The 14,773-nt window shown below is 43.7% G+C and overlaps 1 protein-coding gene across 1 annotated transcript; it reads left to right on the top strand.

Moving 5' to 3' along the window:
* Positions 1 to 9,870: 9,870 nt before the first annotated feature.
* Positions 9,871 to 11,287, top strand: LOC118374033 (claudin-23-like). Its single transcript, XM_035760369.2, has one exon. The coding sequence runs from the start codon at positions 10,005 to 10,007 to the stop codon at positions 10,803 to 10,805; it is 801 nt and encodes a 266-aa protein (XP_035616262.1). The 5' UTR covers positions 9,871 to 10,004; the 3' UTR covers positions 10,806 to 11,287.
* Positions 11,288 to 14,773: the final 3,486 nt, after the last annotated feature.

The following is a 14,773-nucleotide window of genomic DNA, read 5'->3' as shown; positions in this document are numbered from 1 at the left end:
TTTGGCCTTTCTAGGGAGTTTTTCCTAGCCACCGTGCTTCTACACCTGCATTGCTTGCTGTTTGGGGTTTTAGGCTGGGTTTCTGTACAGCACTTTGAGATATCAGCTGATGTACGGAAGGGCTATATAAATACATTTGATTTGATTTGATGGAGGGATTGGGCATTCCTGGTGTAACTCGGGCAGTTGTTGTTGCCATCCTGTACCTGTCCCGTAAGTGTGATGTTTGGATATACCTGTGCAGGTGTTGTTACACGTGGTCTGCCACTGCGAGGACAATCAGCTGTCCGTCCTGTCTCCCTGTAGCGCTGTCTTAAGCGTCTCACAGTACGTACATGCCAATTTATTGCCCTGGCCACATCTGCAGTCCTCATGCCTCCTCGCAGCATGCCTAAGGCACGTTCACGCAGATGAGCAGGGACCCTGGGCATCTTTCTTTTGGTGTTTTTCAGAGTCAGTAGAAAGGCCTCTTTAGTGTCCTAAGTTTTCATAACTGTGCACTTAATTGCCTACCTTCTGTAGGCTGCTAGTGTCTTAACGACTGTTCCACGGGTGCATGTTCATTAATTGTTTATGGTTCATTGAAGCATGGGAAACAGTGTTTAAACCCTTTACAATGAAGATCTGTGAAGTAATTTGGATTTTTACTAATTATCTTTGAAAGACAGGGTCCTGAAAAAGGGACGTTTCTTTTTTTGCCGAGTTTATGTGTATATACACTGTGTACAAAACATTAGGAACACCTGTTCTTTGAATTAAATAGACTGGATTGTGTATGTGTGCAAGTCAGGGGGTGAACGGGTAAGACAAAATATTTAAGTGTCTTTGAACAGGGTATGGTAGTAGGTGCCAGGCGGACGAGTATGTCGAGTATGTCAAGAACTGCAACACTGTTTTGTTTTCACACTCAACAGTTGCCCGTGTGTTTCAAGAATGGTCCACCACCTAAAGCAAATCCAGCAAACTTGACAACTATGGGATGCATCGGGGGCGAACACGGGCCAGTATCCCTGTGAAACGCTTTCGACACCATGCCCCAACTCAAAATTAGGAAGGTGTTTTTAGTGTTTTCTACACTCAAGATGGTGGCTAGCATGTATTTCTTTGATCAGTGTTTGTAGCTGAAAAGCGGATGTGTGGATTTGTGTCTCCTTTTACCTTTGTTTCATCTGGCTGTGAAAGGGAAAGGGGGTTACCTAGTCAGTTGTACAACTGAATGCATTCAAATGAAATGTGTCTTCAGCATTTAACCCCTCTGAATGAGAGCAGTGCGGAGGGGCTTCCATATTTGACATCCACGTCTTCAGTGCCCAGGGAATAGGGGATTAACTGCCTTGCTCAGGGGCAGAAAGACAGATTTTTACCTTGTCAGCTCGGGGAGTCGATCCAGCAACCTTTCGGTTACCGGCCCGACGTTCTAACCACTAGGCTACCTGTTGCCCCGAACACATTTGACAATAGGGCAAAATAGCACACAGCGTTTTTAAGGAGACATACAAAACAGGTCTACTGACCCTTCTGAGCTGTACTTTGACATACCTGGGCACAAAATTCTGCACTGGGTCATTATCTGATCAAACATCTGCTACTGCTGCTTTCATCATTCCACATTATGCTTTGGGTGTTTTTGGACTACTTGGTTTATCCTACTTTGATTAACTCTTTTGGACTCTCTCGCGGCCCGGTGTAGAGCTTTCCTCCCTCCTGGCTATCCACCGGCCTGTTCTGGAAACTACATCCCTTCCAAGGAGCTTCTCTCCTGGCTATCATACTGGTAACACGGCCTCCGTTGCTGTTTTGATGGGCCCCAGCATTTAATCACATTGAGTAAGTCACCACTCTCTCCTTGCTGTTGTTATGCTGGCGAGTTGTGTGCCTTGGTTGTGTGTTATTGTGGGTCTGGCTGGTTTCTAGTCTGTAGTTGGGTTCTGGCTTTCTGCCTACAACTGTGGTAATCCTACAAACTGTGTGATTCAATCTAACCAACTGTCACACTTTGACATTAAGGTAATTCCTTACCAAACTACTTTATATGTGTGGATTTTAAGAGACTTTATCCCAACTGGCATTTACCACTTTCAGCCACCCAGGGAATCTGACTTTTTCCAGATTGGCAGCTACCACCATGCCAAGAGTGTGCAAAGCTGTCATCAAGGCAAAGGGTGGCTAATTTGAAGAATCTAAAATATATTTTTATTTATTTAACACTTTTTTGGTTACTACATGATTCCACATGTGTAATTTCATAGTTTTGATGTCTTCACTATTATTCTACAATGTAGAAAAATTAGAAATAAAGAAAAACCCTTGAATGAGTAAAAATACTGAATATACCCACACACTGAACAAAAATATGCAACAACCTCAACCCTAACCATCACAATAATCTTACATTTAAAAAAAAAATACTCAGCAATCTACACACAATACCCCATAATGACAAAGTGAAAGTCTATATAAGGTCACATAGTTGACATGTCAAAAAAAAGTAATGAGGTCCAAGGAACTGTCCATAGAGCAAGTCTGGGTCCAAAAGACTTGTTAACAGCTTCTACCCCACAAGCCTCCTGAACAGATAATCAAATGGCTACCCGGACTATTTACCCAGCCCACAATATTACGCTGCTGCTACTCTTTATTATCCATGCATAGTCACTTTACCTCTGCCTACAGTACGTGTACATATTACCTCGACTAACCGGTACCCCCGCACACTGTACCGGTACCCCCTCCATATAACCTCGCTACTGTTCTTTTATTGTTGCTCCTTAATTATTTGTTATTTTTCATATTTATTTTTGTAACTTATTTACTTCAATTTATTTTAGTAAATACTTTAACAATTATTTTCTTAAAAGTGCATTGTTGGTTAAGGGCTTGTAAGTAAGCATGGTAAAACCTGTTGCATTCGGTGCATGTGACAAATAATATTTGAATTGATTGTGTTGAAGCACAGCTCTGGGGAAGGGTACAAAAACATTTCTGCAGCATTGAAGGTCCCCAAGAACACAGTGGCCTCCATCATTCTTAAATGGAAAAAGTTTGGAACCACCAACTCTTCTTAGAGCGACTGCCCGGTTAAACTGAGCAATCGGGGGAGAAGGGCCTTGGTCATGGAGGTGGCCAAGAAGCCGATGGTCACTGTGCTAGAGCTCTAGAGTTTCTCTGTGGAGATGGAAGAACCTTCCAGGTGGACAACCATCTCTGCGGCACTCCCCAATAAAGGCCTTTATGGTAGAGTGGCCAGACGGAAGCCACTCCTCAGTAAAAGGCACACAACAGCCAGCTTGGAGTTTGCCAAACGGCACCTAGACACTCAGAGAAACCAGATTCTCTGGTCAGATAAAACCAAGATTCAACTCTTTGGTCTGAATGCCAAGCGGTGAAGCATGGTGTTGGCAGTGTGTTAACCAAGAAAACTCAATACTGTAATCACTGTCAACGATGATTCAACAAAGTATTAAGGGTCTGAATGCTTATGTAAATACAGTTGAAGTCGGAACTTTACATACACTTATGTTGGAGTCATTAAAACTCGTTTTTCAACCACTCCACAAATTTATTGTTAATTAACAAACTATAATTTTGGTGAGTCGGTGAGGACATCTACTTTGCGCATGACAAGTAATGTTTCCATTAATTGATAAGACAGATTACTCCACTTAAAATTCACTGTATCACAATTCCAGTGGGTCAGAAGTTTACATACACTAAGTTGACTGTGCCTTTAAACAGTTTGGAAAAATTCCATAAAATTATATAAAATTATATAATGAATTTAGAAGCTTCTGATAGGCTAATTGACATCAATTGAATTAAAATAAATCAGACAAGACCTCCGAAAAAAATATAGACCTCCACAAGTCTAGTTCATCCTTGGGAGCAATTTCCAAACGCCTGAAGGTACCATGGTCATCTGTACAAAAAATAGTATGCAAGTATAAACACCATGGGACCACGCAGCTGTCATACCACTCAGGATGGAGATGTGTTCTGTCTCCTAGAGATGAACGTACTTTGGTGTGAAAAGTGCAAATCAATCCCAGAACAACAGCAAAGGACCTTGTGAAGATGCTGGAGGAAACAGGTACAAAAGTATCTATATCCACAGTAAAACGAGTCCTATATCAACATAACATGAAAGGCTGCTCAGCAAGAAAGAAGCCACAGCTCCAAATTGCCATGAAAAAGCCAGACTATGGTTTGCAACTGCAGATGGGGACAAATATAGTACTTTTGGAGAAATGTCCTCTGGTCTGATGAAACAAAAATATAACTTTTTGGCCATAATGACCTTCGTTATGTTTGGAGGAAAAAGGGGAGGCTTGCAAGCCGGAGAACACCATCCCAACCGTGAAGCACGGGGGTGGTAGCATCATGGTCAGGAGGGACTGGTGCACTTCACAAAATAGATCACATCATGAGGAAAGAAATGATGTGGAAATATTGAAGCAACATCTCAAGACATCAGTCAGGAAGTTAAAGCTTCGTCGCAAATGGGTCTTCCGAATGGACAATGACCTGAAGCATACTTCCAAAGTTGTGGCAAAATGGCTTAAAGGACAACAAAGTCAAGGTATTGGAGTGGCCATCACATAGCACTTTTTCAGCAGAACTGGAAAAAGTGTGTGCGAACAAAAGACGGCCTACAAACCTAACCTGAGTTACACCAGCTCTGTCAGGAGGAATGGGCCAAATTTCACCCAATTTATTGTGGGAAGCTTGTGGAAGGCTACCCGAAACATTTGACCCAAGTTAGCAATGCTACCAAATTCTAATTGAGTGAATGTAAACCTACTGGGAATGTGATGAAATAAATAAAATATGAAATTAATAGTTCTTTTTTTTCTGACATTTAACATTGTTAAAATAAAGTGATGATACTAACTGACCTAAGACAGGGGTGTTTTTTATGTCATTGTGGTATTGTGTGTGATGAGGGGGATGAGGGACAATTTAATCCATTTTAGAATAAATCTATAAGGGGGGAAAAAGTCAAGGGGTCTGAATACTTTCCGAAGGCACTGTATAGACAGATCAAATCAATGATGACGCAGATAATAGGACACATTTTTTATTTTACCTTTTTTAAACTAGGCAAGTCAGTTAAGAAAAAATTCTTATTTTCAATGACGGCCTAGGAACAGGGGCAGAACAACAGATTTGTACCATGTCAGCTCGGGGGTTTGAACTTGCAACCTTCCGGTTACTAGTCCAACGCTCTAACCACTAGGCTACGCTGCCGCCCCAAATAATAATAGTCAATTAACAGGACACTCCAGTAAGAAATGAATGAGGACAATAATGAAAAATTGAGAAAAACACAGGTAGCAATGGCTGCCCCTATGGGGGTTAGGAAGCTGCCATATTTTGCAGTTAATATGGCACAGAGGTGTTTTTCTCCCAGCAGATATAGGATTTTCTACTTTTCTGTTATGGTTTCAAAATGTTTGCATTCGTTGTCAATTTTGGGAAAGAAAATTGCTTGAGTCTGTATAGTTCTCGCAGCCCCTTCTCGACCTGTCCTCCAGGACACTTACAACACCCGATGTCACAGGATGGCCATAAAGATCATCAAGGACAACAACCACCCGAGCCACTGCCTGTTCACCCCGCTATCATCCAGAAGGCGAGGTCAGTACAGGTGCATCAAAGCGGGAACAGAGAGACTGAAAAACAGCTTCTCAAGGCCATCAGACTGTTAAACAGCCAAAGATGATCTTTATGGCCTTCCTGTAACATCGGGTGGTGTAGGTGTCCTGGAGGGCAGGTAGTTTGCCCCCGGTGATGCGTTGTGCAGACCTCACTACCCTCTGGAGAGCCTTACGGTTGAGGGCGGAGCAGTTGCCGTACCAGGCGGTGATACAGCCCGCCAGGATGCTCTCGATTGTGCATCTGTAGAAGTTTGTGAGTGCTTTTGGTGACAAGCCGAATTTCTTCAGCCTCCTGAGGTTGAAGAGGCGCTGCTGCGCCTTCTTCACGACGCTGTCAGTGTGAGTGGACCAATTCAGTTTGTCTGTGATGTGTATGCCGAGGAACTTAAAACTTGCTACCCTCTCCACTACTGTTCCATTGATGTGGATAGGGGGGTGTTCCCTCTGCTGTTTCCTGAAGTCCACAATCATCTCCTTAGTTTTGTTGACGTTGAGTGTGAGGTTATTTTCCTGACACCACACTCCGAGGGCCCTCACCTCCTCCCTGTAGGCCGTCTCGTCGTTGTTGGTAATCAAGCCTACCACTGTTGTGTCGTCCGCAAACTTGATGATTGAGTTGGAGGCGTGCGTGGCCACGCAGTCGTGGGTGAACAGGGAGTACAGGAGAGGGCTCAGAACGCACCCTTGTGGGGCCCCGTGTTGAGGATCAGCGGGGAGGAGATGTTGTTGCCTACCCTCACCACCTGGGGGCGGCCCGTCAGGAAGTCCAGTACCCAGTTGCACAGGGCGGGGTCGAGACCCAGGGTCTCGAGCTTGATGACGAGCTTGGAGGGTACTATGGTGTTGAATGCCGAGCTGTAGTCGATGAACAGCATTCTCACATAGGTATTCCTCTTTCCAGGTGGGTTAGGGCAGTGTGCAGTGTGGTTGAGATTGCATCGTCTGTGGACCTATTTGGGCGGTAAGCAAATTGGAGTGGGTCTAGGGTGTCAGGTAGGGTGGAGGTGATATGGTCCTTGACTAGTCTCTCAAAGCACTTCATGATGACGGAAGTGAGTGCTACGGGGCGGTAGTCGTTTAGCTCAGTTACCTTAGCTTTCTTGGGAAAACAGGAACAATGGTGGCCTTCTTGAAGCATGTGGGAACAGCAGACTGGTATAGGGATTGATTGAATATGTCCGTAAACACACCGGCCAGCTGGTCTGCGCATGCTCTGAGGGCGCGGCTGGGGATGCCGTCTGGGCCTGCAGCCTTGCGAGGGTTAACACGTTTAAATGTCTTACTCACCTCGGCTGCAGTGAAGGAGAGACCGCATGTTTTCGTTGCAGGCCGTGTCAGTGGCACTGTATTGTCCTCAAAGCGGGCAAAAAAGTTATTTAGTCTGCCTGGGAGCAAGACATCCTGGTCCGTGACTGGGCTGGTTTTCATTTTGTAATCCGTGATTGACTGTAGACCCTGCCACATGCCTCTTGTGTCTGAGCCGTTGAATTGAGATTCCACTTTGTCTCTGTACTGACGCTTAGCTTGTTTAATAGCCTTGCGGAGGGCATAGCTGCATTGTTTATATTCGGACATGTTACCAGACACCTTGCCCTGATTAAAAGCAGTGGTTTGCGCTTTCAGTTTCACGCGAATGCTGCCATCAATCCACGGTTTCTGGTTTGGGAATGTTTTTATCGTTGCTATGGGAACGACATCTTCGACGCACGTTCTAATGAACTCGCACACCGAATCAGCGTATTCGTCAATATTTTCATCTGACGCAATACGAAACATGTCCCAGTCCACGTGATGGAAGCAGTCTTGGAGTGTGGAGTCAGCTTGGTCGGACCAGCGTTGGACAGACCTCAGCGTGGGAGCCTCTTGTTTTAGTTTCTGCCTGTAGGCAGGGATCAGCAAAATGGAGTCGTGGTCAGCTTTTCCGAAAGGGGGGCGGGGCAGGGCCTTATATGCGTTGCGGAAGTTAGAGTAACAATGATCCAAGGTTTTACCACCCCTGGTTGCGCAATCGATAAAATTTAGGGAGTCTTGTTTTCAGATTAGCTTTGTTAAAATCCCCAGCTACAATGAATGCAGCCTCCGGATAAATGGTTTCCAGTTTGCAAAGAGTTAAATAAAGTTTGTTCAGAGCCATCGATGTGTCTGCTTGGGGGGGGATATATACGGCTGTGATTATAATCGAAGAGAATTCTCTTGGAAGATAATGCGGTCTACATTTGATTGTGAGGAATTCTAAATCAGGCGAACAGAAGGATTTGAGTTCCTGTATGTTTCCTTCATCACACCATGTCTCGTTAGTCATGAGGCATACGCCCCCGCCACTCTTCTTACCAGAAAGATGTTTGTTTCTGTCGGCGCGATGCGTGGAGAAACCCGTTGGCTGCACCGCATCGGATAGCGTCTTCCCAGTAAGCCATATTTCCGTGAAGCAGAGAACGTTGCAGTCTCTGATGTCCCTCTGGAATGCTACCCTTGCTCGGATTTTGTCAACCTTGTTGTCAAAAGACTGGACATTGGCAAGAAGAATGCTGGGGAGTGGTGCGCGATGTGCCCTTTTTCGGAGTCTAACCAGAACACCGCCTCGTTTCCCTCTTTTTCGGAGTCGTTTCCTTGGGTCGCTGCATGCGATCCATTCCGTTGTCCTGTTTGTAAGGCAGAACACAGGATCCGCGTCGCGGAAAACATATTCTTGGTCGTACTGATGGTGAGTTGACGCTGATCTTATATTCAGTAGTTCTTCTCGACTGTATGTAATGAAACCTAAGATGACCTGGGGTACTAATGTAAGAAATAACACGTAAAAAAAACAAAAAACTGCATAGTTTCCTAGGAACGCGAAGCGAGGCGGCCATCTCAGTCGGCGCCGGAAGTCAGCCATGGCATCATTTTCTGGAAAGGCACAGTCAACTTAGTGTATGTAAACTTCTGACCCACCGGAATTGTGATACAGTGAATTATAAGTGAAATAATCTGTCTGTAAAAAATTACTGGAAAGATTACTTGTGTTATGCAGAAAGTAGATGTCCTAATCGACTTGCCAAATAACAAGAAATTTGTGGAGTGGTTGAAAAACTAGTTTTAATGACTCCAACCTAAGTGTATGTAAACTTCCGACTTCAACTGTATGTTGGTTTCTCTGACATCTGGACCTTTTATGCAATATTATAATGTTAGTCTTTTTGAGATTGACTGTCCGGGCCCATGTTTGACAGACTGCAGACGATCTACTTGTTCCCTCTTCTGTGGGGGCAGCAGTACCAGGTCATCTGACTGCAGGAGACATTGGATTTCTGTGTCATTAAGAGTGAGATCGGGAGCTGTTGACTGCTCATGTTTTTTGGACAATTAATTTAGCTCATTTCATTCACAAAGTTCAGGTATGGAAAGCTCTTAGAGACTAATTTAGAAAGTAATCCCAGGTGAATGTAACATGTATTGACTCATACAAATGTTAGAATTTTTTCTTCCACTTTGACATTCATTTGCATATTCATGTAGACTGTTGACAAAAAAGGACAATTAAATCCATTTGAATCGTTTTAACAAGAACATGTGGGGGAATAAGTAAAGGGGTGTGACTACTTTCTGCAGGCACTGTGTGAGAGACCAGCCCACCCTATTAAAAGAAAGATGGTCCAGCCCAATCTGCCCATGCAGACAGGTATACTATGCTGTATGAAATACTAATACATTTAAACATTTTTAGAGTGTAGGACCAAACGTTTAATTCTCCCTGCATCAATTGACTGTTTCAATCTTCGTCATCACCACCACCATGACAGGCCAGTTCCTGTAGAGCCACATTCCAGAACATTCTCAGTTGAGGAAGTCATCTGGTGACCACATTCCTAGTCAGGCTGTTAGTTTCGAGGAAGCCATAACATAAAACCTATTGATATTACTCACAGTCAGTTAAATGCATCATCGTGATTGGTTCCTTTCTTATTAGGCTAAATTGACAATATGTTATAACATAAGGAGATTGACACGAACATGAAAAGGCGCTAATATATATTTGTTCAATATAATGTGCGTGTACTTTCAAATATCATTAACTATGCTGATATAGCATACATATAGCATACTGAAGCCCAACATTTAGATAAAACTATGAAATGAGTCGTATAATAGCCTATATCAAATCGGACGAGATTAGAAGCTGTCTAAAGCAGATGCAACAGGTGCTCTTTTAAAGTGAAACCACACCCAATTTATTATCACCGTACCACCTCCCCAGTTTCAGTCGGACAAGTTTTTAAGACAACACTCCAGTCTGTCAACTTTAGTTTACTTAGACTGACTAGTGCTGCTGTATCACCTTAACAAGTTAGTAACAGCAGTCCAGAAGCCATGCCGAGCCACGCGGAGCAGTGGATCCGCACTTCGATGCGCACCCCGGGCATTTTTATCTTCGGAATGGTCCTTGCGCCTTGCGGCTGGATCCTAAACCTCACAGCGACAGTGGCTCCCAACTGGAGAACCATCAACGCTATCAACTTACTGCCGGTTGATACGTTCCTACAACAAGGCATCTGGGACATATGCAAGACGTCCAGCTCGTCCCAAGTAAACCAATGTAACCAAAAGGACGAGGCGTACTTCAACAACCAGATTATAGCGGTCGCCCAGGGCTTGATGGTAGCGTCTCTGATATTGACTCTGATCGGGCTGGCCACGGCAACCCCCGGGGTAAGGTGCTGGAAAGACCGCCCGAACTGGACAGTAGCCGGGCTGGGGGGAATGCTCATCTTTCTGTCTGGAGTCTTGACGATCATCCCTATTGCATGGTACACTCACATCTTCAAGGACATCGCCGCATCCAGCACCGACATTCGCGTCGGCTACTGTATTATTTTGGGATACATCGGGGGCATCTTCGAGCTACTGGGCGGCTTGGTCATGTTCATTGGGATATGTCGTTGCTGTGGCGGTAAGAACCGCGGAGAGACGCGAATCTCGGAGACCACAGCACACTTCAGAAACACCAAACCCCCACCGCGCCGCATCGAGGTGCCGAGCATTGCCCGGACCCGGAGTAGCGCTAGCAGCGTCCCCTACTCTAAAGACTCCATGGAAGACGAGGCAGACTTCCCCCGGGCAAAGAGCACCTCGTACGGAGGAAGACGACCCGCTTATGACGTTGATCTGTGAGGTCATTATGGTGACGAGGGCCAGTTGCCATTGATAGGTGTGACATGTATACTATAGCACTACACAGTAACATTACATATCTACCAATGAAGGACATTTACCTCTACATGTAGGCATGTCGTTTTAACCACAAAACTAGACCTAATCTTGTTGTTTGGGTGAATATGATAGAAATATAAATTATTTCACACTTTTGAGAATATGCCTATAATGTGGCCTATGGCATGTTTGTATTTGAAGATGTCATTTGTAAATAATGTTACAATGCCAGCGCCATAGAACATGGAATACAGTGCCTTCGGGAAGTATTCAGACCCCTTCACTTTTTCTACATTTTGTTAGGTTACAACCTTATCAAATTTATAAAATTGTTTTTTTCTTTCTCCAATCTACACACACTACCCTGTAATGACAATGCAAAAACAGGCTTTTAGAAATGTTTGCTAATTTATAAACAAATAAATACCACATTTACATAAGTATTCAGACCCTTGACTCAGTTCTTTGTTCAAGCACCTTTGGCAGTAATTACAGCCTCGAGTCTTGGGTATAACGCTATAAGCTTGGTACACCTGTATTTGGGGAGTTTATCCCATTTTTCTCTGCAGATCCTCTCAAGTTCTGTCAGGTTGGATGGGGAGCGTCTCTGCACATGTATTTCCAGGTCTCTCCAGAGATGTTCCATCGGGTTCAAGTCCGAGCTCTGCCTGGGCCACTCAAGGACATTCAGAGACTTGTCCTGAAGCCACTCCTACGTTGTCTTGCCTGTGTACTTTGTGTCGTTGTCCTGTTGGAAGGTGAACCTTTGCCCCAGTCTGAGGTCCTGAGGGCTCTGGAGCAGGTTTTCATCAAGGATCTCTATACTTTGCTCCGTTCATTTTTCCCTCGATCCTGACTAGTCTCCCAGCCCCTGCTGCTGAAAAACATCCCCACAGCATGATGCTGCCACCACCACGCTTCACCGTAGGGATGGTGCCAGGTTTCCTCCCAACGTGACGCTTGGCATTCAGGCTAAAGATTTGAATCTTGGTTTCATCAGACCAGAGAATCGTTTTTCTCATGGTCAGAGTCCTTTAGGTGCCTTTTGGCAAACTCCAACTGGGCTGTCATGTGCCTTTTACTGAGGAGTGGCTTCCGTCCAGCCCCTCAACCATAAAGGCCTGATTGGTGGAGTGCTACAGAGATGGTTGTCCTTCTGGAAGGTTCTCCCGTCTCCACAGAGAAACTCCAGAGCTCTGTCTGAGTGACCATCAGGTTCTGGTCACCACCCTGACAAAGGCCCTTCTCCCCCGATTGCTCAGCTGGGCAACAAGCTCTAGGAAGAGTGTTGGTAGTTCCAAACATATTCCATTTAAGAATGAGGCCACTGTTCTTGGGGACCTTCAATGCTGCAGAAATGTTTTGGTACCCTTCCCCAAATCTGTGCCTCAACACAATTCTGTCTCGGAGCACTATGGACAATTCCTTCGACCTCATGGCTTGTTTTTTGCTCTGACATCCATTGTGTGTGTGCCTTTCCAAATCATGTCGTATCAGGTGGACTCCAATCAAATTGGAGAAACATCTCAAGGATGATCAATGGAAACATCAATGGAAACAGGATGCACCTAATGGCTTGGGTTTTTGCTCTGACATGCACTGTCAATTGTGACAGGTGTGTGCCTTTCCAAATCATGTCCAATCAATTTAATTGACCACAGGATCACTCCCAAGTTTTAGCCATTGACTGGCTGCTGCCAACATACTGACTCATCTCTAGCCACATTAATAATGAAAAGCTGATGTAATAAATACATCACTAGCCACCTTATATAATGTTTACATACCCTACATTACTCATCTCATATGTATATACTGTACTCTCTACCATCTACTGCATCTTGTTTACATACCCTACATTACTCATCTCATATGTACATACTGTACTCTCTACCATCTACTGCATCTTGTTTACATACCCTACATTACTCATCTCATATGTATATACTGTACTCTCTACCATCTACTGCATCTTGTTTACATACCCTACATTACTCATCTCATATGTACATACTGTACTCTATACCATCTACTGCATCTTGTTTACATACCCTACATTACTCATCTCATATGTACATACTGTCAACTGCATCTTGCCTATGCTGCAAGACCACCGCTCATTCATTTATCTTTATGTACATATTCTTATTCATTCCTTTACTTGTGTGATAAGGTAGTTGTGAAATTGCTAGGTTAGATTACTTGTTACATTATTACTGCATAGTCAGAACTAGAAGCACAAGCATTTCGCTACACTCACATCTGCTAACTATGTGTGTGACAAAATTTGATTGAGAAACCTTTAAAAGATGATCAATGGAAACAGGATGCACCTGAGCTCAATTTCAAGTCTCATAGAAAAGGGTCTGATTACAAGAAAAATTCTAAGAACCTGTTTTCACCTTGTCATTATGGTGTATTGTGTGGGTATTTCTGAGTAATGGCCTTTATTTAATCCATTTTATAATAAGACTAATGTAACATGTGTTGGGTCAAGGGGTCTGAATACTATATAGACACACCCTTAAATATTGGATGGGTCAGGATCTGTGCTCAAATCACTCCCATTGAATTGGAGTTGCCAGACATCCGCCAGGGGCTGATTTTGCAATACAGTGTAGTCTACACATTCATATTGTGGGGTGCTTAACATCACCAGCACCACATCTTTATGATATATCTTGTTATAAATTCAATGTTACAGGTTGGAACGTCAATTCTCAAATGTTATTAGGTCTAATATACGGGACAAATGTACCTTTTCTTTGTAAATTGGTGTTTTAATTTGTTGATAAAATGCAGGACATGATTGATTGGTTGCGGGACAGAGGGACAAAATGCAGGACATGATTGATTGGTTGCGGGACAGAGGGACAAAATGCGGGACAGAATGCGGGACATGATTGATTGGTTGAGGGACAGAATGCGGGACATGATTGATTGGTTGCGGGACAGAGGGACAGAATGCGGGACATGATTGATTGGTCACGCCAACATCTGCTACCACTGTTCCTTGATTAAATGTTGACAAATGACATGTTTAGTGTTTTTGTAAATAGAAAATGTGATACTTTCCACCGGGGATTGTAACTGGTTCAGGGAACAGAACCGAAAAAGTGATCCAACCGAAAAAGAAAGTGATCCATACTACTCTGGAACAGAACCGTTATTTTCTAAGCATGGGAACCAGTTAATAACGTTATTTTACATTGAAGGCATTCGTTTCTAATCACACAAAAAGAAAAACAAAGCTCCTATGCAAAGCCCTCACTGTCACTCAAACATATTCCAGTGTCTGCCTGAGCATGTTTAGGCTACCTTCCTACTGTACTGACAGGACAAGCTTTTTTTTATTTATTTAAACAGGTCGGCCAGTTGAGAACAAGTTCTCATTTACAACTCGCGACCTGGCCAAGATAAAGCAAAGCAGTACGACACAGAGTTACACACGGGATAAACAAATGTAGTCAATAACACAATAGAAAAATCTATATACGGTGTGTGCAAAGGTAGTAAGATTGTGCAAAGGTAGTGAAATAAGATTAGGGAGAGTAAGGGCTTTACCCTGCCTTTTTACAGTACAAGCTTGATTCAGAAGATACATTTTTAATTAGCCAGAAGAGAATGGATTCACTTTTTCATGGCTAGTTTAGGATACTATAGGCCTAGTTATCACGTTTCATGTTCGATTTATTAACTACAAAAAAGGTAAGAATTGTTTTTAATGCCGGTGCCCTTCTGGTGCACTTGTCTGTCCATCACACATTTGAACTATCTTAACTGCTCCGCACTGATCTGCTCCGCACTGATCTGCTCCGCACTGATACTGATCTGCTCCGCACTGATCGATGAAGTCATAGTTCTATGACTTTAGTTCTACAAACTGTGATAAACAATCCGTTTAAAAGGATACCACTAGGAGACATTGA

Source organism: Oncorhynchus keta, chromosome 9, assembly GCF_023373465.1.
Source record: "Oncorhynchus keta strain PuntledgeMale-10-30-2019 chromosome 9, Oket_V2, whole genome shotgun sequence".
Lineage (NCBI taxonomy): Eukaryota > Metazoa > Chordata > Actinopteri > Salmoniformes > Salmonidae > Oncorhynchus > Oncorhynchus keta.
This window is presented reverse-complemented; position numbering and strand designations above follow the sequence as displayed.

Coding starts and splice junctions, on each gene's coding strand:
- LOC118374033 (XM_035760369.2), top strand. CDS start 10,005: ATGCCGAGCCACGCGGAGCAGTGGATCCGCACTTCGATGCGCACCCCG.